This window comes from Alternaria hordeiaustralica (assembly GCF_023758085.1).
Source record: "Alternaria hordeiaustralica strain BMP 2776 chromosome Unknown scaffold_8, whole genome shotgun sequence".
In the NCBI taxonomy this organism is placed as follows: Eukaryota; Fungi; Ascomycota; class Dothideomycetes; order Pleosporales; family Pleosporaceae; genus Alternaria; species Alternaria hordeiaustralica.
The window spans coordinates 923,705-945,888 of NW_026056780.1; the positions used below are offsets into that span (position 1 = coordinate 923,705).

A 22,184-nucleotide genomic window follows, 5' to 3' on the forward strand; every position below is an offset into this window, starting at 1 on the left:
ACCGCCCTTCTGCATGCTGAGAAACCCGTTGCCTTGGTCAATCAGTCCGTCGGAACGCCAACGTCCCGCCATAAACTCGGCCGTTACAACACGACATGCGTCAGTACGGTCGGAATGGTTGTCTTGGTTTGCAGTCAGAAACACGCGTCGACGTCTATCGTGACCAGCCAAGCGCAATTTCACCTGAGCAAAAGTCGCCGTCTATCCTTTCGTCATCAGTACATCGCTGGGAAAATCATTTCTAACTTCTAATACTTCTACCTAATCTTTACATCAGCCGTGGCTGCTAATCGTTGAAACCCTCGTCTGCCGTACCCTTGATGCGATAACATTAGTCCAGCATGGTGTATCGCGGGAGACCGTCAACAGGGTGCAAGAAGTGTCGCGAGAGAAAGATCAAGGTACGTCCAGCTCTCTTATATGTAATCATGTAACCTGGCTTGGTTTTCCGACAAGGGCATGCAGTGTGCGGTGTTCGCGTTGGGCGCCGCAACCCGCGACTAGCTTCTTCCCAACGCGGTATCCTGTGCGAGAGGCTATCCGCAGATACAGCACCCATTCGCAGCGGTAACTTTGTCCGACTTCTTGACTCGAGCCGCTGACTAGATTGCAGTGCGATGAACGGCCAGAGGGCTGTATCAAGTGTGCCGAACGCAACTTCAAATGCCCGGGATACGATCGAACCGTCGACGCCTTTTTCCACGACGAGACCAAACACGTGCAGACAAAAGCAAAGATATCAAACGCCAAAGCCATCGCCGCACGTGATGCGCGAGACATCAGAGATGTGCGCGAGGCCTATCTCCAGATCATGGCGAAACAATGTCCGGGGACCGCCATCACAGCGTCGCTCATCGACCAAGGCATCAGCTTCTTCATGTCGTACTATTGCACAGGAGTGGACCAGCCGTCCATACAGTCAATCGAGTACCAGCAACATCTCTCTACGCATGGTTTCCATCCGCTCGTGTCTACGACCATGACAGCGCTGGGCATCGCCGGTGTAGCCAACCTCTACATGGACCCTCGTCTGAAAGCCGAAGCGACACGCTGGTATCTTGAGGCTATCAAGATGGCCAACAAGGCAATCTCTTCGCCTGAAGCTGTCAAGGCCGATAGCACTCTCACAGCTGTCAATCTGCTTAGTATGTTCGAAGCAACGTTCAACGACACCTCTCTGGCTGGATGGAGTAACCACGTCGATGGTGCTGCATCTCTCATCAGACTCAGAGGCATGGAGCAATTCTCTACTCCCGCAGGACAACGCATGTACCTCCACACCGTTGGCCTACTCACTATGAACTGCATGGGAAAGGGCATTCCCCTTCCTCAATATGTCCACGATCTGAACAGCGAAGTCATGAAGCATTTGGATACACACGACCCAAGAAATCGATTCTTCTTCCTCCACATCAAGACCATCGACCTACGAGCTCGCATCCTCAATCAGTCGGCGTTCGCGTTGTCGGAAATCATAGATTCGGCACTTGAACTTGAAGACATTGCTGTCAACATCTTCAAGGATCAAGGGGCAGACTGGGATTACGACGTCGTGCATTGCGAGAAGAGTGAACGTATCTTTGAGAACTTCTACCACGTCTACCCGACTGCGACAGCAGCTCAGACTTGGAACTGGGTGCGTTACAACAGAATCTACTTCCACGACATTATCCGGAACTGCATCCTGGCAGGGTTCGCAACTAGTCCACCGACGCTTGCTGGCAGCAGATACCACGAGCAGCTTGCGAAAAGCGCGCGCATGTTGTACCAGTTGCAGTCCGATATCATAGCAAGCATGCCCCAGTTCATGCATGATGTTCCCGATTCTGCGCCGAGCAGAGCGACGACCCCACCCGATGACGTTTACGACGAACCGCGCACGTCGGGACGAGGCGCACCATGGACGGCATCCGCTGCGCCAGCAAGCCCATACCGTATAGCCCTCAAATCGCTTGATGGCAACTTCCGAGGTAACACCTACGGGCTCGTCAAAGCTCTTCTCGGGAACGGATCTGTAAAGGACCGGCTTCCTATCGTGCGCGTCGCGGGAGGATACAGTACTGTATGGGCGCTTTACGTGGTACGTCTATTCATCGTCAGCGGTATGTTCTTGCTACTAACAACCAATGTTCTAGGCCGCCGCCATGCCCATGGCCTCACCTGAAAGCCAAGACTTTGTCCAAAAATACATGTCGCGCATCGAGCACGAGTTCGGCATCAAGCAAGCCCGCGTCTTGGGCCAGGCCCTGCGCCTCAAGCGGTACCTCGACCAGAAAGGCGCTATTGCGTTTGGCATCTGTCCGGAGTACCTACCGCCTGATGGGACAGAAACATATGTTTCGCATCAGCATTTATACAGCAAGGTTGTCGAGGAGACGGACGAGTCGCCGTAGAAGTCGTTCCTTGGAGATCGGGATGTGGGCTCAGATGAGGTTGGTTCTCGAGTCTTCGATACGGCAAAGTCTGTAGACGCTGTTAGCGACGACCCGGGTGTAGCAAGACTTGATCAACTCCACAAGGTCTGCAGTACTACCGAGTATGAGCGAAGGCTCGAGGAACGTTGCAAACAGCCTGTACAGGGCGGCGAACGGGCATAGTGGTCCTCCGGCGTACACATCGGCTTCCACCGGGACAATGAATACCTCCCAAACGCGCTCGTGCGTACAGTACCGTCCACTGCGGTCGAATGTTTTGCCGTCGCACGATGCATTTATACCCCTCCTTTCTTCGAGCCCCAGGATATCTTGAGCGACCAGACCGTACGACTTTCCTAGTCGTTCCACACACTCGCCTTCGTTCACGACGATCTCCATCAACCATGGCTACTCCCTTCCTTCCACAGCCGGGCTCGCCTCTGCTTCAACTTCCCGGAGAGCTCCGCAACAAGATCCATCGGAACGTCTTCAAGCAGGAGGGCCACATCTTACTGGTACCATCGACCGTCATTCCGGGGCCGGTCATGGTTTGCGCGATTCCAGACATTGAGTTGCTTAGTACCTGCCGCCAGTTTTACAACGAAGCCAGAAGTATACTTTTCTCGGACAACACCTTCATGCTATCTACGCAAATGGACGCTTTCACCGACGCTTCGACCCTGGGACTCCTTAGCAGGTGGATGGCAGGTCTTGGTTCCAACCTCGATTACGTGCGCAAAGTCGTCATCGATCTCGAGCCTCTTTGCCCGGGATTATGTCAGCCTGCCCATGATAGGATCGACCTGAAACCTATCATGATGATGATCTGGCGATATCAGGATATACTCACAAGCCAAGGCAATCGACAGCGCGCGAAGATTGAGGTGTCATACGCGTTCTCGGGACGAGATCTTCGTTCACATGACCACTGGAGCACTCCAATCCCGTACCCCATCAACAAGTCCAATCTCAATGCGCTGATTACACTGTTGACGCCTCAGCGTAGTCCGGAAATGAGCCCCTATCTACGAGCACCCCGGTCGCTTCACAGCATCGAGGCCACAGTCGACGGTCTACAAGCCACGTTCATCCTGAAAAAGTCTAGCCATCAACGTCCCGATGATGCCGCCCTTCCAATCATTCCATACGATGTGGACAGCAACGGACAACTTAAAAGGATGCAATTCCTCCCTAGCCGGATGCTCCGTCTTGCGAATCTGCTTTACTCGACCTCGATCAAGCAGAACCTCCTTGGTATGCTTATGGAGTCAAACGACCATCATTGTCTTACATTCAACATTGAGAGCCGAACAATCTCACGCCGCCTACCCGAGTTATTTTCGATCAATCGCCAGTTCCGAAGAATTGCCCTCAAACAGTGGCAGCACATAGATGTCATTGGAAAGATGACGTCACGTAGCGCACAGGCTTCGTTCGATGATTTCGCATCGATGCAGGCTTGGTGTGCGGCTAGTGGACTATTCTTCCCTGATAAGTGGGATGAGCGCCCTGATATTCCACCTACTCTGAAGATGCGCTTTGAGCTACCGGAGCGAGAGGACTTTTCATGTCTCCGGATCTCGATCACCAACATTATCATGGCAACACTCGAACTCCCTGTGAACTCACGGCTGTGGGTTGAGCAGTTTAATGGCGGCCTGCCCCTTCAATACCAGACGGGAAAGCTGTACAGACTTCAACGGCAGATGTTTGTCTTTCTCGCTGACGTACTGCACTTACACCCAGATCGCAGTAACGAAGCCTGTCCCGACGTTATCATGGACGGCAAGTGTATTATCAAAGACATCGAGTATGAGCGGGATGATGGTAGTAAGTTTACAATCAAGTACGAGAGGGCGGACGAGGACCTTGAAGAGATGGAAGAGGACATCGAAGACTGGATCAGTCATTTCATCGAACAGGAAGAGGTGGATATAGCGGCTTACGTACCCACTATCGCCTACCAAGATGATGACCCTTTCGGTAACATCGTTGAGAAGTTCCGGTACGACTTGAGCGCGCCCCACCACCCTTCTTTGCGCGGAGTAATTACAAAGCTGGCGTGCTTCCTATACGGAGCTGATGTAACTGGTGAGTACTGGGACTGATGTCACTTTGGTGGAAGACACGAGAATAGGTACCCAGGTTAGATAGTTTGATGTATGTGGTAGCGCTCAAACAATCTCAAATGATCATCTGAACGTCTCATGCGCCATGTAAAACAGCAAAGTGTCATTGTGATCCAGCGCGTATGCCCATATAAGTTGTCCATTCATCTACTTCGCCCACCGACAGCCGAGAGAAGCTGTCCCTGGGACTATAAACACAATAGTGACGATGTCGCCAGCTAACGCCCTACCACCTCCTTACACGACTCGCCAACTCCGCCGTTACACTCGCTACCCCAAACTCTACGCCGAGCGAAGATATCCGCATCCCTCCCCTCCCTCCAGCCAGCCCAGTCAGCCATTCCGGCTCATGAAGCTCCCCGCCGAACTCCGCTGCATGATCTACGCCTCCGCACTCACCCTACCTTTCCTCATCGAACTCTGGCCCGAAACAGACAACCCCATCGCCTCACACCAAATCGTGACCGCAAACCGCAACATGCAGTACCTTAAAGTCAAGATGCGGCAACACGGCGTGAATCTGAATCTGCTGAGAGTGAGCAGACAGGTAAGACATGAAGCTACGTTTTACTTTTACAGAGAGAACGAGTGGCGCTTCAGTGGTATGAATGGGTGGATGGTTGCTAGTGCGTGGATGTTCACGAGTGCGTTCATGTTCACTTCAAGAGAAAAGTATGCGTGGCAGTATATCAGATGTATCACACTGCCGTTGCCGGTTCGACACACGGCGCAGGGGCGGGCGCAACAGCGATGGGGGATGATTAGGCCGGCGGTGAGTAAGCGCGCGGGTGTCAGGCTGGCGAAGCAGATGCCTTTCGATGTTCCTGACGAGTGGAAGTATGAGAGTAGTGTTAAGGATGTTTGTGTCGCGTTAGGAAAGTGTATGAATCTGGAGGTGCTGAGACTTGTGCTGCCGAGGTGGTGTAATATGGAGGTCGTTGATGAAGGGGTGATGGAGGATTTTGTTGAGCGGATTAAGGGGCTGAGGGAGGTTGCTGGTACTAAATTGAATGTGCAGGTGGTCAGACTGAGTGGGCAGAAGATGACAACTGGAGGTTTGATCATGGCGGACGCGAGGCAGGAGAAGTATATAGAGGGGTGCATGGAGAAGGGGTGGGAGATTAGGACGGCGAAGTGCGATAAGTTTGGGAGGTACGATGTTGTGGATATGTGATAGGAGTCAAGTATTCGACTCCTCCTCCCAAGCACAGGATGCGCGGTGAAATGAACTGAATGCGTCTTTATCTAGCGCATAGGTACCGATCGAAGCCCCTCTTGATCTACGAAGATAGGGACGGTTTCTCTGCAGATTGCATCGGAAGAGGGTGTGGCCGGAAAGCGATAAGCTCACCGCTAGCTTCCAGCTGATCTAGAAGAACAGGCATATCCACTCTGGTTAGCTGGATGCGTTCTTATGCGGACGGATACCAGCAGCCTAGATGAATGCTTCATTTCGAAAAGTACGCCTTCACGCGATTGGCTGCTGCGGCACCAACGAACTCCGATCTTAGGGGCGTGAAATGACTTTAGGCTTTCTGAAAATGCGATTGAAGATCTTTCGTCACAGTGTTTCAGTCTGGCAAAATTTTCGTGTCCAATCTGCGCTTGGGCATCATCGCAGCGGTCAAGACGAGTTGTGCATTGCTTCCTCTAGCTGACGACGTGTACAATCGTAGCTATCCGGGTAGATGCATGCTGTTGCAGTACGGTGAGGATTTGGCAGGGGATGATTCTGGACCGGGCTGTTGTCGTTGCTTGTGCCGTGTCGGGGACTTTCGCAATCGGGAGGAAGTGGAGATGCGCAAAAACCCCGCGCCACATCCCTGAGCCACATCGTTACGCCACACTTGTGCGGTCCGCTGCTGCGGCCCTTCATGAAACCTGGGCAGTACATTCTCACTTTCGATATTACTCCGTCTTGGACGACACGAATTCGCATCTCCCAAGCATACCTAGGTAGCTACACAGATCTAGAGATCGCGAAGGACCGAACAAGGGTCGTTTCGACGCAGGATGCAAAATGGCAGTCGTGCAATCGGAAGACAACTACCCGATCGCGACCAGCGAAACACGGCACGACACGCGCAGTACCCACGACTCCACGACTCTACGTCGATCAGTAATCGACGTGCCATGACACAGTACTACTAACTACAACAACATGTGTATTCCGTGGATGGGCTGAGCGGTCGTTTGACGACCAGCCTTGGACGTCGTCTCGAGTCGCAACGCTGCTAACCTCCAGGGCGGTTGGCGTCAGCCGGCTGCATCAACCTGGCAAGCAAGTCCTGTCAGCGACTCTTGAACACGCGGGATCCTAAGCAGCGTGGTGAACAGAGATACACCTAGGAATGACAACTGGGCGTCATGCACGACACCTGTTTGCGCGACATGACGTGCCAAGACGCCCCGAGCTGGTGTTTTACGCCCTCCAGGCAGCGTCGCGATTGGCGGAGATATCGAAAAGAAAGTCATTGAAACTATCTCACACTCTAGCCAGATTCTAGCGCAAGGCTCGCCCCGTGACACGAATCGCAAATGTGTCTTGGCAGGACCCCAATGATGTTCCCGGAGAAATGCTTGACTGGCCAGACGTTTTCGAACAACGAGCGGAAATTTCAGTTCTCCTTGGCGTTCCAGATAGGTGGTTACGATGTGGATATTTGAGCGGTTTCATGTCAAAGCTTGGCATTTTGGCGAGCGTTGGCGTCGGTGTGACAGGCTGGATCCAGCACTAGTCGATCGGACATGTAACGACTTCCTGGCTTCCGGTGGTGAATCAATTGTCGTGTGCGTTCGTGTGGCGTTCCAGAACACGATGTCTCTCAAGTCGTCTCCCAGAACTCGTCTTTCTGAGATGCAAACTGATGTCTTATCGCGCTGATGATGATGAGAGTTGAGTCTGGAAGACAAGACGGTGCTTACTGGATAATTCCCTTTACCAACTCCACAGTACAAATGAGCGTGGCCTGGGTGCTTTCGAGATATCCCGCCCTGAGCGCGTTTCCGACCCCCAAGCCCCACCAGAGCACGGCCCTGACGTCCTACACAACCCTGCGAGCGTCTTCTTCTGGGCCATCCTACTCACATTCGCATGACACTCTGGGCCTGGGCTCATGAGTACCGCCGGAGAGGAACAGTACCCTGTCTTCCACATGGCACATCTTCGGACGAATGTGGAGTGCCTCAGTGTGGCACCCAGAAGACGAGTTGAGGGGGAGTATAAGTATCACAGCGACCACCGGCAAAAAGGAATCACCACCACCATCACATTCATTCAGTCTATTCTTGCTTGAAGCATCCACTTTCGCTACCTCTTTCAGAGACTTACATTCTTTATACATACTTTGTTCAAAGCATCCTCTTCGACTTTCCAGTTTCGATCAACCAATTCAACCGTCAACATGAAGTTCTCCATCGCCATCGTTGCTGCCATCACTGGCTTCGCCGCCGCCGGTCCTGCCGCCGTTACTCCTTCCGAGTTCTCCTCCTTCGCCAAGCGCGCCTCCCTCCCGATCCCCGCCTCCAAGGGCTCCGTCACCTACAAGGCTCCCCAGCAAGTCAGCGGAACCTTCGATGGTGGCATGAAGACCTACGGCCGTGGTGCTAGCTGCACTGGCCAGGTCGAGGGCGGTGACAAGGACGCTGTCTTCCTCATCAAGAACGGCGGAACTCTTAAGAACGCTATCATCGGAAAGGACCAGATTGAGGGTGTCCACTGCGAGGGTGAGCATTCCTCCGTACAAAGAACGAGTCATGGATACTAATCTGAACCAGGATCCTGCACCATCGAGAACGTCTGGTGGGTCGACGTTTGCGAGGATGCGCTTTCCCTCAAGGGTGACGGAAACGCCATGATCAAGGGCGGAGGTGCCCAGGCCGCTGATGACAAGGTCATCCAGCACAACGGAAAGGGCACGGTCACCATTGACGGCTTCAGTAAGTCCCCCGACACTACACTCCTCTGAACACCACTAACAGCCCCCAGCCGTTATGAACTTCGGCAAGCTCTACCGTGCCTGCGGTAACTGCAAGAACAGCGTCGCCCGCTCCGTCGTCATCAAGAACGTCAAGGCCTACAACGGAAAGGTCCTTGCCGGTATCAACCCCAACTTCGGCGGTACCGCTACCATCTCCGGCACCTGCGCTACCTCCGTCAAGACCATCTGCGAGGAGTTCAAGGGCACCAAGCCCGGCTCTGAGCCCAAGTCCGTCTCCAAGGGCCCCTCCGGCAACTGCAAGTACACTGCTTCTGCTGTCAAGTCTTGCTAGACGAGTACTTCGACTCGCTCGGCCCTTTAGCAGGGTGAGAGTGTTGTGGTCATCGGGGATGACTGGGTGGTAGATGTGGATTTTGGAACTTTTGAGGATTCTTTGTATATATAACCTTTGCACACATGCAGTGCATGTAATCAACTTGCTTCAGCACATCTCTGTTCTCGATATTATGGTGATCTCAGCCTTGCCTCAGGTCCGTTCGAATTCGTTGGTGTTGTACTAAAGCGATAGCGAGGATGCGACGACTACTCCACACTTGATTGCTGTCATACTCTGTCACAGGGCGAGGCGTACACAATAATGCGCCATAGTGACAGTGAGGTGTTGTCGTTGAGGTAGCTCGGTCTAATTCGGCGGTACTGGGGAACTTTTGTGAGATTGATTAATCTATCGTCGGCTACCTGCAGCTCATTTAATCTACTACGGAAGCATCGGAGCTAATGCCTGGGCAGATGAAACACAGTAAGTCTTTCTCAAAGTTGTAAAGATCAGCAGTCAAATAGGTAGGGAATTGTATGACTTTTGGCATTAGGGTTCACGACAAGAGTGTGGCTACCACTTCTATACGCCCGCTACAGTCTTGGAAGACACTGTGTGTGGCAACGCACTTTCAACATGAGATTGAGAAACAACTATTAGGAGATAGGGAAAAGGTACATCCCGCGACACCGCTCCGTGGCAGTGAGGACAAGGAAGTCAAGAAATCCAAAAGCAACGCAAGTGAGCAAGGCGGTGACGTCATTTCTGACACTTCGCCGAGCTTTGAAAAGAAAAACAGAAACCAAATGATACCGTCACCCTGGGTATAACGCGCCGGTAAACAACGGACTGGAAGCGCTAGCCATCACTCGCTGCGACGCTTCTTCACAGGCGCTTTCTTGCGAGGTGCTTGGCCAGCTGGGTCCTCTGCAACGAAGGTCTCTTCGCGAGCGCGCTTCTTGCCCCTTGAGGCCTTCTTGACCTTTGTAGACTCTTCGCTGTTGGAGCCCTCCTCGTCGTCCTTTTGGGTTGCCTTGTCGCCCTTGTCTTCGCCGCTTGAAGAAGCTGCCGCGCTGCTTGCTTTCTTTATCGCCTTCTTACCTGCCCGAATCTGCTGACCCTTGTTGACGTTGGCAGTCTTGTTGGTGGCCGTGCGGTGGATCAGGTTGCGGGGGTTTGCGATGATGGTGTAGAAGCGGGAACCCTTCATGATGTCTTGACAAGACGTCTTGGAGTACTGAGTACGGTTAGCTTCAATTCGTATAACTACCAAGACAGAATACTTACGTGAAGCAGTTCCCGAAGACCTTCGAACCGATCTTCAAACGTGTAGAACTGGGTGAGCTGACATTGCTCACGCTCGTTCTGGTCGAAGATCTGCTTGGTCCAACCGTCGGTGTGGATTTTGATCAGCTCTTTCTGTGTTACATTAGTGATGGCAGAAGCATACAGTTCGGTTTAAACTTACTACAAGCAGGCCAGCAGCTGCATTGTACTCTTCCGGGAAATAGTACTTGGACTCAGAGTTCCACCGATTGTTAGATGACTTGACATCGGCCTTCTCCCGGATGTTTAAGACGTTGTGCATCGCCACGTCAAGAGCATCGACGCAAGCCTTGATCTCCTTTTCTGTTGTAGGAATGGTCATATCGTTGGCAGGCGCCTTCCACATCGTACCACTGAACTCAACTCCAGTGTTGGTACGAACCATGGTGATAGACTCGCCCATCTGCCCGTCCATACTGGTCTTGGCCTTCAGCTTCCTGATCGCGGCCCGGGCTTGCTTCTCTTTTTCGAGAATGTGTTTGGGTGTGGTGGATTTAACAGCGCCCGCGCTGTCAGCGCCTTCAGCAGCTTGCTCGCCAGTTCCAGCGTCCTTGTTCTCGGACAGCTGGGGCGCAGGTGAATCACCGGTCGCTACTGGGTGGTTGATTACGGGTGCGTTGTGGTTGGTGACAGGCGGGTGGTGCCTCATGAACGTATCAGGGGTCGCCGACGTAGGTGGCGGCGCTGATCTAACTCGCGGTCCAGGTGCATATTGAGGCCCTGGTGCGTGTTGCGGGCCTGATGGGTGTCGTAGCACTGGTGCGCGATGCAGTCCTGGTACTTGTGGGGGCAAGTATCCATATTGAAATCCTGGCGTAGGGCTGACGATTGAATCGGGCGGGGCTACCGGTCCACGAGCTGTTGATGGCGGGTGGCCCCCTGTCGACGGGTAGAACATGACTGGCGCATGACCCGGCTCTGATACATGAGTCGGTACTGAGCCTCGGAAATCTGCTGGTGCGTGACGAGAGTCTGGTCCGCGATGAGGTGCTGGTGTGGAAGAGGGCGATGATGCAGCGCTCAGAGGCTGCGCATAGCCTGACGGTAGTCCTTGCATCCTGGATGGGCGGCTTGTATGTGATGTGTGAACAGGCGCTGATGGATAGTTCGAAGGAATTCCAAAGTCTTGCACTTGCCTATGGCCCAGCACTGGGTCCCGACGTATGAAATTCGGACGGCCGCTCGATGACGTAGGGGTCGGCGTTGGGGTCTGATTCACGATTGGCGCGTTCGCCGACTCATTCATCCAGCCGGGCGATGGTGTACGATCATGTGCTAAGACCGGACGCCCAGTGTTTTGGACCGGGTCAGCCGCAGTCGAAGGGTACATAAAGTCGTTGCCCAAGCTGCTGGACGAGCCTAGAAGAAGTCAGTGTGAGCGCGCGACACAGAGTGTATATCATATCGACTTACCGAAGGCTACGTTGTTCTCTCGCTGATACGGGTGACCAGTCTCTACCTGATTGTGACCTCCTTGCAGGTTCCAGTCATGGGCCGACTGTCCGGGTACGCTCTCGCCAGGAGTGTACATATTTCCTTGATGGTCGAGATAGCCGCCGTTGTCTCCGAGACTCTCAGAAGGGAACAAAGGAAAGTTATCGCCGTAATCAAACAGGCTTTGGTCGTTCTGGCTGAAGCCGTCCTGTTCGATTGGGCCAGGATGTGTTGAAGCTACCGGCGCGATAGAAGAGCTCGATGGGACAGTGTTCTGCTGCATAAGCCTCGCAAAAAAATCGTAGTCGAGTTCGTCGGTGATTGAGTCGTCGATCTCAGGAGTGGAGGGGTTGTTGGAATTCATTGTAGAGATGTCGTCGTCGTATGCAATGAATCTTGTGGGTTGCAGTTGTGAATCGAAGTGGTTGAGGGGGGTAATTTTTCCTTGAGAGTTCGAAATGAAGCCCCAGAAATACTCTCACGGAGGTACCACGCGCTAGGAGTTTGTTTGTGGCGTGGAGCAGAAGGCTCCCAACTCGGAAAGAGTGGATCAGAGGGTGAATCACGTGTTCACACGGCGGTCACTCCAAGGCGGGGGAGGGGCGATTAAGGAGGAAATCACTGTAGCGCCAAGCCCAAAGCGTGAGGGCGACCGAAGTGTTCATGCAGGCGGCAAAACCAGTAGCGATACTACGTATCAACTTTCGAGGCATCGCGCTGTCTCTTGCCAGTCAAGTATATAAACCCAACTAAACTAAATATAAGTAAGCCAGAGCCCCTCGACGCCGTCTAATATAGCGAAATGTAAGTGCAAGAGTCCTACTGTCGACTGTATATATCTCTTTCTAGGCTTGTCCTGCTGCATCCGTTCCTCCGTACCATTCCAAATGGTACGAACTTGGTGAATGGGGTTTGAAAGACAGTCCCCAAGGAGATGTGAAAGAGCAAGGAAAGCGAGATTGCTTGCGGAACCGGGAAAGACAGCCTACCCATAAGTGTTCGAGGATTCCACGTCACTACTTAACTACTACCGCCCAGGTGTTTGTCTCAACCGACAAAGCACTCCCAGATATTGCACTCGACAAACTATTCCGGCAAACGCAAAGACTCTTCCAAACTCAACCTTGACAGCTACGCCGGTCAACCGAGTATGCTCGCTCGCCTGGAATAGTAAGCGGGAGACGACAATACCGACTCAACTAAACTCCAGGTAGACGTTTGCTGTGTCGTGCTGTCTCGACCAAGGCATGCCGAATGGAGCAACCAAGAAACCCGATCTCTATTGGACTTTCAGTCGGATCAGAGAGCTCAAGACAAAGAAAGTAAGTCCATCCATCAGCCGCTCGGTAGCTTATGACTCGGACGGTATTGTGTCTTTGACGGCACGTGCTCGCTGATTTTTGCGACAAGAACTTCCTTCGAAATCATGCCGAAGGCCGCGTCTTCAGTTATGAGATCTGAAAAGGAGAAGTTGAGCGATTGAATGTGATGGCGACGCGGAGCGAGCCCATCAACCTGCAGTCGCTGCAGCCGCGCGTTCGCCGCGGAGAGTGGCGCATCGCGACAGTCCGAGGAGCATTCCCTGGACATGACTGCACTCGATGAAAGCTTACGGAAGTGTGCAGCACCAGTCCTCGCAAGAAGCAAGAAGCGGCCGTGCACCAGGCGAAGTCCATGAAGGTTTGTCGTTGATTTTGAGGTGGGATCAATGCGCGCTAGCGACGGCGAGTCTGCCCCTCGTTCCTGCCTTCCTTCTCCGCAACCTACAACTTCATCCGCTTCCACCAAACGTCGACAGCATCGTCAATCTCGCCACCGCCGGGTCCTTCTTTTTACTGATACTTTCACCCAGGGAGGCAATTGAATCTCATGTCTTCATGTGATCAACGGTCCAGACCTTTCCCGACGCTGGCTTCGATGGCTGTGCTGCCATAAAAGTCGACGGGCTACGCCGACGCCCACCACCACCACCGCGACCCTCACAATGCTGCACCGAACGCGATCTTGCCAACGCTTCTCCGATTGAGATCATCGGCAACATGAGCTCAACTGACGGCGCGGTACAGCCACTGCCCTTTCGACGCGTCTGATGACGCCGCCATCGCCCGAGACAAACATGCCAAGGCAACATTCCCTCCTCGCCGCGCACCAGCCAGTCAGGTATGCAAACTCATTGCACTTCTAAACTTTTCGCGCCCATATTCACAGCCACTAGCATCCAACTCTTCTCCACACACCGTGATGGCATACCACGCCGTAGTCATGCGGCTGCCGCTGCCGTCGAGCCACTCGACTGGCGCAACCTAGATGACACCCCACCCAAGGTTCAACTCCTAAGCAAGAGCGACTTCCAACACGAGAACGTCGGATTCAAATGTAATGGAAGCATTCTCTCCTACCTCTGGTCCCGGTCTCGTTCCCGATCAAGAATGTCCACCTTCCCGCCGGGTAAGGAGGTCACATGACGCATCCCGTCTGGACCGCTCTTGCTTGGAAAGACCCCGGTGATACCTGAAAGAGAAGGGACTACATCATCTCATGGTACTGTGTCGCATGAAGTGTATTGCTGCTTGCCAGTCTTGGTCCTTGGTCGACGAAGATCCGTTCGCGTCTTTATGATATGGACTTGCACATGCACTTGCAGGACATACAGCGCCCCATCAAAAAGCCGGACAGAACGCGTGTAGGCCTAGCAAGACGGACTTGCTCATGCATACGCGGGTCATACAACGCCTTATCGCACATCTGGAGAGGTTGCAAAGCGCAGGTCTGGCAAGACGTTGCTTTGTCGGAACCTGAACGGTATGTAGTCGGTCGCGCGCTCTGTCGCTGCCAGCTGCAATCGTATATGCTGACGGGCCTGCGACGGCCTCGCGCATCCGTATTGTCGCCGGTCTTCATAAGGTCCCTATGGTACGCCATTAGCTCTTATGTCTTTCAGTTCAACAAGAAGTCATTCTATGTAAGGTAGTCAGTGTGTTAACATAGGTCACAGGCAACATCGCACGCGACAAGGCCATATCGCACGACGCCGACCTCGCGCAGTATCCCAGGCAAGACGGACATCACGACACCACACGCTATCGACATGCAGCAAGTGCTACGAGGTCTTGTGGATCGGGGCAATGGGTCGTGGGTGTAGCAAACGCTCAGGTCCTAGGTGAATGCGAGGATGCCAAGACCCTTGGACGCACGTTACTCACGCCTTTGCTGTCGATACGCACGCAGCCCCCCCAGCAACAGGCACCGATCATAACAACAGACCTTTGTCTTCTTTCACAGAACGCACCTGACATCCTCTTGGCTTACAAATCGTCCGCGGTTGTCACAGGCGACCTTCAATTTCCTACTTCACTCCGTCGTCGCCTGCGTAAGCAGTACACCAGATCCACTTCAATCCGCAGCAATTCGCGCATGATCTTTCACTAGCCCGGTGGTCAAGCCTTGCGAACATAAAGATCGGGAGACTCCCGCAGCCAGTTCACCCCCACGCCGCATAGATCTCATCAATTATTCGAGTAAGTTCCACCGGTGCTGGAAAATAGATGCTGGAGTTCACTAACAGGTGTCTTAGTTGCAAGCAGTAACCGTTGAAACCAAAACCCCAGCCGCCGCCCCAAATACCCCAATATGACCGACCACGACCCCAATAAGGACACCCCCAAGGGCACAACCAACAAGAACCTGATGGTGACCCAGAGCCAGACTGCATCTCCCTCAACTCCCGTTGGTGCTCGTGCTCCCGTTCCCTTCGGTCCTCCCATTCCCCGCCTTGCGGACACGCGCCTGGAAAAGGTCCCCGGCGGTCTCAAGGATCCGTCTCGCATTAAGACCAAGATTTCCCAGCTTCTGGACAAGGACGGTGACTATCCAGAGGTCGACGGCTTCCGCTTCAAGACCCTAGAAGAAGCTAGGGCGCCCATGGACGAGCCTCAGTGGTATTCTCCAGAGGTCGACCCCTCCATCCCCGAGACCGACGCAGAGTATCGTAAGTTCGTCAAAATGTTGATGCTAGCTTTCAAGGATATGACCAGCGCCAAGGACACCCAGGGCAACGCTTACCGCAAGCGGCTAACTCCGGGTGAAGGTGTCTATTACCAGGACTGGGCTATTGAAGCGTGCTCCTGGGACATCGTCGGCATGGCCAAGGACATTCACCTGAACGGCTTCAAAGTTCGCATCTACGATAAGACCATCATCGACAACATCAGCCAGACCAAGGACTGGACCTTCGGACAGCGTATAGAGTGGATCTGTGAGGTGCTGAAGACCTCCAAACAGACCGGCGTTACACTGATGAAGAACGAGAAGACCTGGACTACGATTGGCGCTCCCCACAAGCTGTACAGTAGCACCATCGTCAACTGCGTCTCGAACGCCCACCGCGGCCAGTGGATCAAGGTCGGCCGTGACAACGACCAGCACCATCAGAATCGTCCGATTCGGGGTAGGCGTACTGCGGCTGAGATGATCGCGTCCGGTGACCACGATGACACTGACGGTCCTGGAGCAACTCAGGGTTCTCAGATGATGTTACAACCGCGACAGTCGGCTCAGAAGCGCCAGAAGCGTAGTCAACCGGGTGTGAATGTCATTCGGCATGAGCACCCAGCCATGGCCACTGACTCTGAAGGCGAGATGTCTCCCGGCAAGATGACGAAGAAGAAGACCTCAGAAGAGCGTAGGACCACAACCCAATACAACTCAACATCCCCCACCTCCTTTGTTCAGTCAGAGACTTCGGCATCTCAGCGGGATGAGCACCACCCTGGTGCTGACATGGGCGTTACCTTTTCGAATGTACTTCCCGTGCAGCATGTCGTCGCTGTCCCCGTGCAAGCTGCTCGAAAGAACGGTGTCCAAGCTGGTGATGTTGTCTCCAAGGATGCTTTCAGCAGGGACGTATTCAGCGAGGGTGCTAATGGCAAGAACGCCTCTAACGACGGCGGGGACGGCTCCATCAAGGATAAGGGCAAGGGCAAGATGAAGAAGACTAAGGACACCGGTTTCGTCAACTACCATTGCGGAACTAAGGGCATGGACGAGCTTGACTCGGACATCTTTCGAGCGGCAAGTCGCGCGCCAGGAGGCTTCACCCGAACCGGATCTCCCTCGTCCTCTGAGCTCTCCGATGCACCTGATGATCTGCTATCTCCTGGCTCTGGCTCTCCAACTCCCAACCACAAGCAGAAGGAGCTGCTGGACGACCCCGAGGACAAGGTTTCCATTGAGGAGTACGCCAAGCTTCGGGGTGAAATGGATGAGCTGAAGGCGGCGCAAGCTGAGACCGACAAGATTCTGGCGGCACTCCGCGCGGAGAACGCGCGCTCGTTGGCCTCGTTCCATCAGGGCTCTTGAGTAGCACGAGATGACGACGCCTCGTCGCAACCCCATGCGGAAAAACAAACTGATAAGTGCGCACAGTGATTTTGCCCTGCCTTTCGGTAGGGCAAGATTCGGAATGGAGTTCATATGGAGATAGTTCACGGCTTGAAGGTTGAAGTAGCACATGATGTCACGACGTTTCGACTGTAATCCTTGATTACTTTACGACGTTGTGGCGGAAGAATACAATGCGATCAAAATTATGTCTTCGTCTTGTCTGCGTGATTGAATTGATGTTCAGGTTCCATGTATGCAGGTCGGTAATACTAACCTTGTTGCGGTCAATCTTAGATACGTCAGCGCTAAACTTTATCATCAGTAACCTCGGAACCTGAGCTCCCTGCTTTGCAAGTAACGCGACGCGCAGCGAGATCCGACCGTCCAACCGTCCGACCGTCCGACCGCAGCTATGCCTTACATCATACCAGCAGCCTTATCGCAGAGGTTACCACCTCCACGAAGACCCTACATAAATCGTCCTCCATCGTCCGCTCCGCGCCAACACCATACTCACACCCCCTCCGACCTACGATGACGACCCGAAGAAGAACCGAACACCTGGAAGACTTCACCGCTCACGAATGGTGCAAAGCCCTCTTCGCCGACCCCTCGATAACGTCCATCCACGATCGCCGCCTGTTTGAGGCGCGCGACGGCTGGAACCTGCTCTTCACGCGCGGCCTCTTCACATCCGACGCGATTCGCGCGTTTCTCGACTTGTGGAAACCGGGTCACGGAAAGCGACGGGAGGTTATAAACCCCGACAGTATAGTCACACATACGGACACAACGTGGGAGGAGATTGTGCCGCCCGACAACCCGAAAGAGGCGGCTAGACAAGCAGCGAAGAAGGACATACAATACGATCTCTCCGATCCGGAAGGAACGGAAAACATCGTGCTGGTATCGCTAGCTCACGATGCCGATGGGAACTATGCGAGTCTTCATGGCGGCATTACGGCATCGCTGCTGGATCATTGCATGGGCTGCCTTATAGTCAAGAACTATGGCATTCCGAATGCGACGAGTGAGTTGCGGGTCAAATATAAGAAGAATCTGGTGACGCCATCTGTGGTCAAGGTTAGGGCGAAGATCATGAGGGAGAAGGGGAGGTATGTTGAGGCTGTGAGCTGGGTGGAGGATGGCGCGGGTGGGGTGTTTGCGGAGGGGTGGGGCAGTTTTGTCAAGAATAAAGTCGTTATGTCGAAGATGTAGACGGCGGGGTGGAAGTGGACTGTAGGAGTGGGATATAGGGCGGATGGGGTGTATGATGCATGCACTGAGGTGATTGCTCATTCTGACTGTAGACAGCTCCGATGGCATCGCACGAATTCCAATGTCAGCGTCCGTCCAGCGTCTTTAGATCTGAGCCGCAGTCGTCCTACGCGATTCATGCATCGAGATCAACAGTCCAGATCTTCAACACCAATCCCCATCACACCTGGCCACGCTCATCCACATCCACCACCTCGGCACATCATCACAACCCACAGCAGATCCCATTCACCACGCCAATTCAGGCTCTATCGCAGCAGATCCGATCTTTCCGACCCCTACCGCCCAATTCTCTGCGTCCTCTCGGCCTCTCCAGTGTTCTCAATACCCGACGAATCACATCGCGCAACGTCGTCGCGTCGCGTTTCAGATAACAACGAATCCGCTCTAGACCATCCCTTCCCAGCTGTCGATCAGGAGATTTTTGCAGAAAGCCCAGAGAACTCTTCTTATCGACAACGCACATGCATGGCATTTGTTCATTTACACGTGCGGGTGGATAGGCCAAGGCGCATGTGTGACACCTGCTAATTTTGGGTCGGGGCACGGCGTGGGTGCCGAGTATGCTGGATGGATGAAACTAATGGCATTTTATGCGTTGTGTTGAGGCTGAGTTGTGTATTGTGGGTGGGTTGAGTGGTATCTCATTATCTTTACGCGTCAGCCCTCGTCCTTGGTCCTTCTTCCCTCCCTTCGACACCTTTTCCGTCGTTCTTTGTTCGTCGCATATTTTTTGCGCAGACACTCTTTGGTTGTTTTTTATATGGTTCAGTGAACCAGTACGTTCTTTACACAAATTACATTCTTTTTCTGCTTTGATCAGCACGTTCCTTTCTGCGATACCATTATACCGATTTCGAACTTTCAAAATGATCCCTACCACCCTCAGCAAAGCCGTTTCACTCGTTGTCCAAATCGCCGCCATCCAAGCCCCACCGCCATCGCCTCCAGCACCAGCCGCCCTACTATCTTCATCAAGCACCCTCGCCGCCTCGCTCAAAGTTTCATTCCCAGACCCTGGTCGAGCACTCCTCCCCCAACCATACTGGTGGTGGCAATCCGGTACCGCAGTCGAAGCCCTGCTAACCTACGGCTCCACCACCGGCGACCTCCAGTATGAAGATCTTCTCAAGACCACCATCCTGAGTCAAGCGACCCCCGCAAACGACTTCATGACCGTCGACGCAACCGGCAACGATGATCAAGCGTGGTGGGGTCTTGCCGCTATAACAGCCGCTGAGATGGAGCTCCCGCAGCAGGGACCCGTAGCTTGGGTGGATCTGGCGACGAACGTCTTCAACCAGCAAAAGCAGCGTTGGATCGACGGTAACAACACTTGCGGCGGCGGCCTGCGCTGGAAAGTAGACTTCGGCGAAGACGGTCAGAACGGCTGGCACTACAAGAACGCCATTACCAATGGTCTCTTCTTCCAACTTGCCGCCCGCATCGCACACCTCACGAAAGATGCTGAAATCCTATCCTGGGCGGAGAAGACGTATTCCTGGAGTACAAAGGTCGGACTTGTAGACCAGGACTTCAATGTCTACGACGGCACCAGTGAAGACAACGGATGTTCAGATCTAAACCACAACATGTGGAGTTACAACGTGGGCGTCTACATGTACGGCGCTGCAGTCATGGCCGTGCATACCAAGGACGACAAATGGTCGGAAAGAACGAAGGGTTTTGTCGCTTCCGCGAAGAGGAACTTCGTAAACCAAGACACGGGCGCGCTTTTCGAGAGCAAGTGCGAGGCCAAGGACGCAGAGGAGCCGTGTGACACCGACCAGGTTTCTTTCAAGGGGTTGTTGGCGCGATGGTTGGGTGCTACGGCTATGCTGTTGCCGCAGGTCAAGGAGGACGTGGAGAAGATCGTTAACCCCGCCGCGAATGCGGTGCACAACGGTACCATTCTGGACTTGGGTCCTATTGAGAGTGCGTATGCGCTCGAGGTCGTTGATGCGAGTTTGAGGATGCAAGGGTTGGGTGGTGAGGGAACGATTGGAGTTGGCAAAGCCAAGGCAGCAAGGAGTGTTGCAGGAAGGATAGCATGGTGATGCAAGAGATAGAATGTGGATACCCCGATAGATTTGCTTTTTCCAACACAAGGCTGCCCTTCGCGATCGTCTTGTGCGCGACCATCATCCCAAAACCATCCTCACGAACATGCATCTGCCGGATTAACCCCTGCTTTTAGCGTCATCGCAATCCGTATCGCGGCCGATCTCATCTTCGATCCATCTGCGGGTGCGCTACGCGGATCGATGTTCCGGTTCCACGGGGAGGCTAACGGCGTGGCTTGCAGCCCCTCAACACCAATGGAGCTGTTGGAGCTCTCATAATGACGTCGCAGGTACGGAAGCTTGCCAGGAACGTCAACAAACTTCATTTAAGGTGCGGTCTCGCGTGTATACTGAACTCTCGTCCTATCGCGCAATTTTTGATCTGTTGTGCAATTGACTGATCGCGACATCATGCCTTCTATAAACTCGACTGTGCGTAGTCTGTGAGGGGTTGGAGGGGTCGGAAGAGTAGGAGCTGACTGATGCTTACAGGTATTCCATGCGTATGCCTATGGCACAGCATTCTGGTACGGCCTGCGTGGCTTGTGTCGCGTGTACGACCCGATAATGGTCATCGGCTGTACGTTACCTTGACTCTCAACGCTCTTACCCCGCTCTTCAAAGCTTCAATTCTCTGATGTTCATCGTCTATTCCAAAACTAACTCCAACAGGGTTCCGCCCTCCCTCGCAACTAAACCTCGCTCCCAACGACCTCGAAGCCTACAACGTCCGCAACGACGGCTGGTGTCTCGTCACCCTCGCGCTGATCCTCATCTCCTTCACCAACGCCATACCGTTCAACTCCGCGCCCGCAACTAAGCTCACCACGATTCCGTATGCGAAGGCTGTGGTAGCTGCGACAGTGTTTCACCATATCACGACGGGCATCGGCGCGTACCAGCATTACAAGATGCCGAGTCATTATAATACGAGCATGAGCATTGGAGTTTGGGGGAATGTGTGGTTGACGTTGACCGGACTGTTCACGCTGGCGATGCTGCAAAGTGATAAGGGAACGATGCCTGTTGAGGAGGTGACTAAGAAGGTGAGATAGATGTTGGGTGGATGGATGGGAGGAAAGAGGAAGGCATAGCCATGGGGATATGCACTTTGTGGTGGACTGCAAGATCCAGGCCGCACAGTCTGGGCTCGAGCAATTGCGATCGAAAAGTAAGATGTCTACACAGCGGCAGAGTGTATATAAAAGAGAGAAAGTAGTTCGATTATCACTGTTCGAAATCCGTGCACTGGAGCCGAGCTAGTTTGTCACTCTTTCTGTATTCACGTCAATCTCTAGTCTTTGAGGATCTTTCCAAGAACTAGATGACCTCCCCCTATATCCTTCTTCCCACTTCCCCTCCACTTCTGCTTCACTATCCCTCAAAACCCCTCCGGTCTATACCTAGGCCATCCCCCAAACCCACTGTTATACCCCCGAAAGTTCCAACCCTGCCTCGTCATCATACATGGCGTGCAATAAGCGTTGCGACGGAAGTCAAATTGATTCTGCTCGCGGCATCTTCGAGATTGGCGGTAAGGTATACCGGGTTGATTAAAGTAGCGTGGATCGTTGATGGCGTTTAGACCGGTGCGGAAGTGTTGGCACGGTAAGGCTTGGATGTATTCGTCGTGAGCACAGCGTTCGTAGTGGCGGTAGATGTCTCGGCACATGGCGTCGGCTGGGGGAGTTGAAGCGGCTTCGAAGGATTTGGGTGGGACGATGATTCAAGACAGGAAGGTCAATATATCTCAAGGAACTCTGTTCAGTGTCTCGCAGGAAGACAGCGATAGTCCCATCTCATCCCCCCTCTTATACACATCCTTCAGTGTTGCGATCGTCCAACGCACCCATGTCGAATCTCATGTGGACCAACAGTCGACCGCGGGGAACTCGGGCAGT

At 53.5% G+C, this 22,184-nt stretch overlaps 8 protein-coding genes across 8 annotated transcripts; 7 read left to right on the plus strand and 1 right to left on the minus strand.

Annotated features, from left to right (window-relative positions):
• Positions 1-341: 341 nt before the first annotated feature.
• Positions 342-2,393, plus strand: J4E84_005164 (uncharacterized protein; the record flags this gene model as incomplete). Its single annotated transcript, XM_049387761.1, has 3 exons — positions 342-401; positions 614-2,080; positions 2,136-2,393. 3 exons carry the CDS (start codon positions 342-344, stop codon positions 2,391-2,393), a joined length of 1,785 nt encoding a protein of 594 aa, XP_049244739.1.
• A 425-nt stretch (positions 2,394-2,818) lies between these two features.
• J4E84_005165 (uncharacterized protein) lies at positions 2,819-4,522 on the plus strand (the record flags this gene model as incomplete). Its single annotated transcript, XM_049387762.1, has 1 exon — positions 2,819-4,522. One exon carries the CDS (start codon positions 2,819-2,821, stop codon positions 4,520-4,522), a length of 1,704 nt encoding a protein of 567 aa, XP_049244740.1.
• A 3,425-nt stretch (positions 4,523-7,947) lies between these two features.
• Positions 7,948-8,815, plus strand: J4E84_005166 (uncharacterized protein; the record flags this gene model as incomplete). The annotated part of the gene is made up of 3 exons (XM_049387763.1): positions 7,948-8,269; positions 8,321-8,482; positions 8,532-8,815. 3 exons carry the CDS (start codon positions 7,948-7,950, stop codon positions 8,813-8,815), a joined length of 768 nt encoding a protein of 255 aa, XP_049244741.1.
• Positions 8,816-9,665: 850 nt separating this feature from the next.
• J4E84_005167 (uncharacterized protein) lies at positions 9,666-11,924 on the minus strand (the record flags this gene model as incomplete). Its single annotated transcript, XM_049387764.1, has 5 exons — positions 9,666-10,037; positions 10,088-10,219; positions 10,269-10,770; positions 11,455-11,485; positions 11,540-11,924. 5 exons carry the CDS (start codon positions 11,922-11,924, stop codon positions 9,666-9,668), a joined length of 1,422 nt encoding a protein of 473 aa, XP_049244742.1.
• A 3,266-nt stretch (positions 11,925-15,190) lies between these two features.
• Positions 15,191-16,918, plus strand: J4E84_005168 (uncharacterized protein; the record flags this gene model as incomplete). The annotated part of the gene is made up of 1 exon (XM_049387765.1): positions 15,191-16,918. One exon carries the CDS (start codon positions 15,191-15,193, stop codon positions 16,916-16,918), a length of 1,728 nt encoding a protein of 575 aa, XP_049244743.1.
• Positions 16,919-17,476: 558 nt separating this feature from the next.
• J4E84_005169 (uncharacterized protein) lies at positions 17,477-18,160 on the plus strand (the record flags this gene model as incomplete). Its single annotated transcript, XM_049387766.1, has 1 exon — positions 17,477-18,160. The coding sequence occupies one exon, from the start codon at positions 17,477-17,479 to the stop codon at positions 18,158-18,160; it is 684 nt and encodes a 227-aa protein (XP_049244744.1).
• Positions 18,161-19,089: 929 nt separating this feature from the next.
• On the plus strand, positions 19,090-20,277 carry J4E84_005170 (uncharacterized protein; the record flags this gene model as incomplete). The annotated part of the gene is made up of 1 exon (XM_049387767.1): positions 19,090-20,277. The coding sequence occupies one exon, from the start codon at positions 19,090-19,092 to the stop codon at positions 20,275-20,277; it is 1,188 nt and encodes a 395-aa protein (XP_049244745.1).
• A 573-nt stretch (positions 20,278-20,850) lies between these two features.
• J4E84_005171 (uncharacterized protein) lies at positions 20,851-21,338 on the plus strand (the record flags this gene model as incomplete). Its single annotated transcript, XM_049387768.1, has 2 exons — positions 20,851-20,863; positions 20,956-21,338. 2 exons carry the CDS (start codon positions 20,851-20,853, stop codon positions 21,336-21,338), a joined length of 396 nt encoding a protein of 131 aa, XP_049244746.1.
• Between the last annotated feature and the right edge of the window lie 846 nt (positions 21,339-22,184).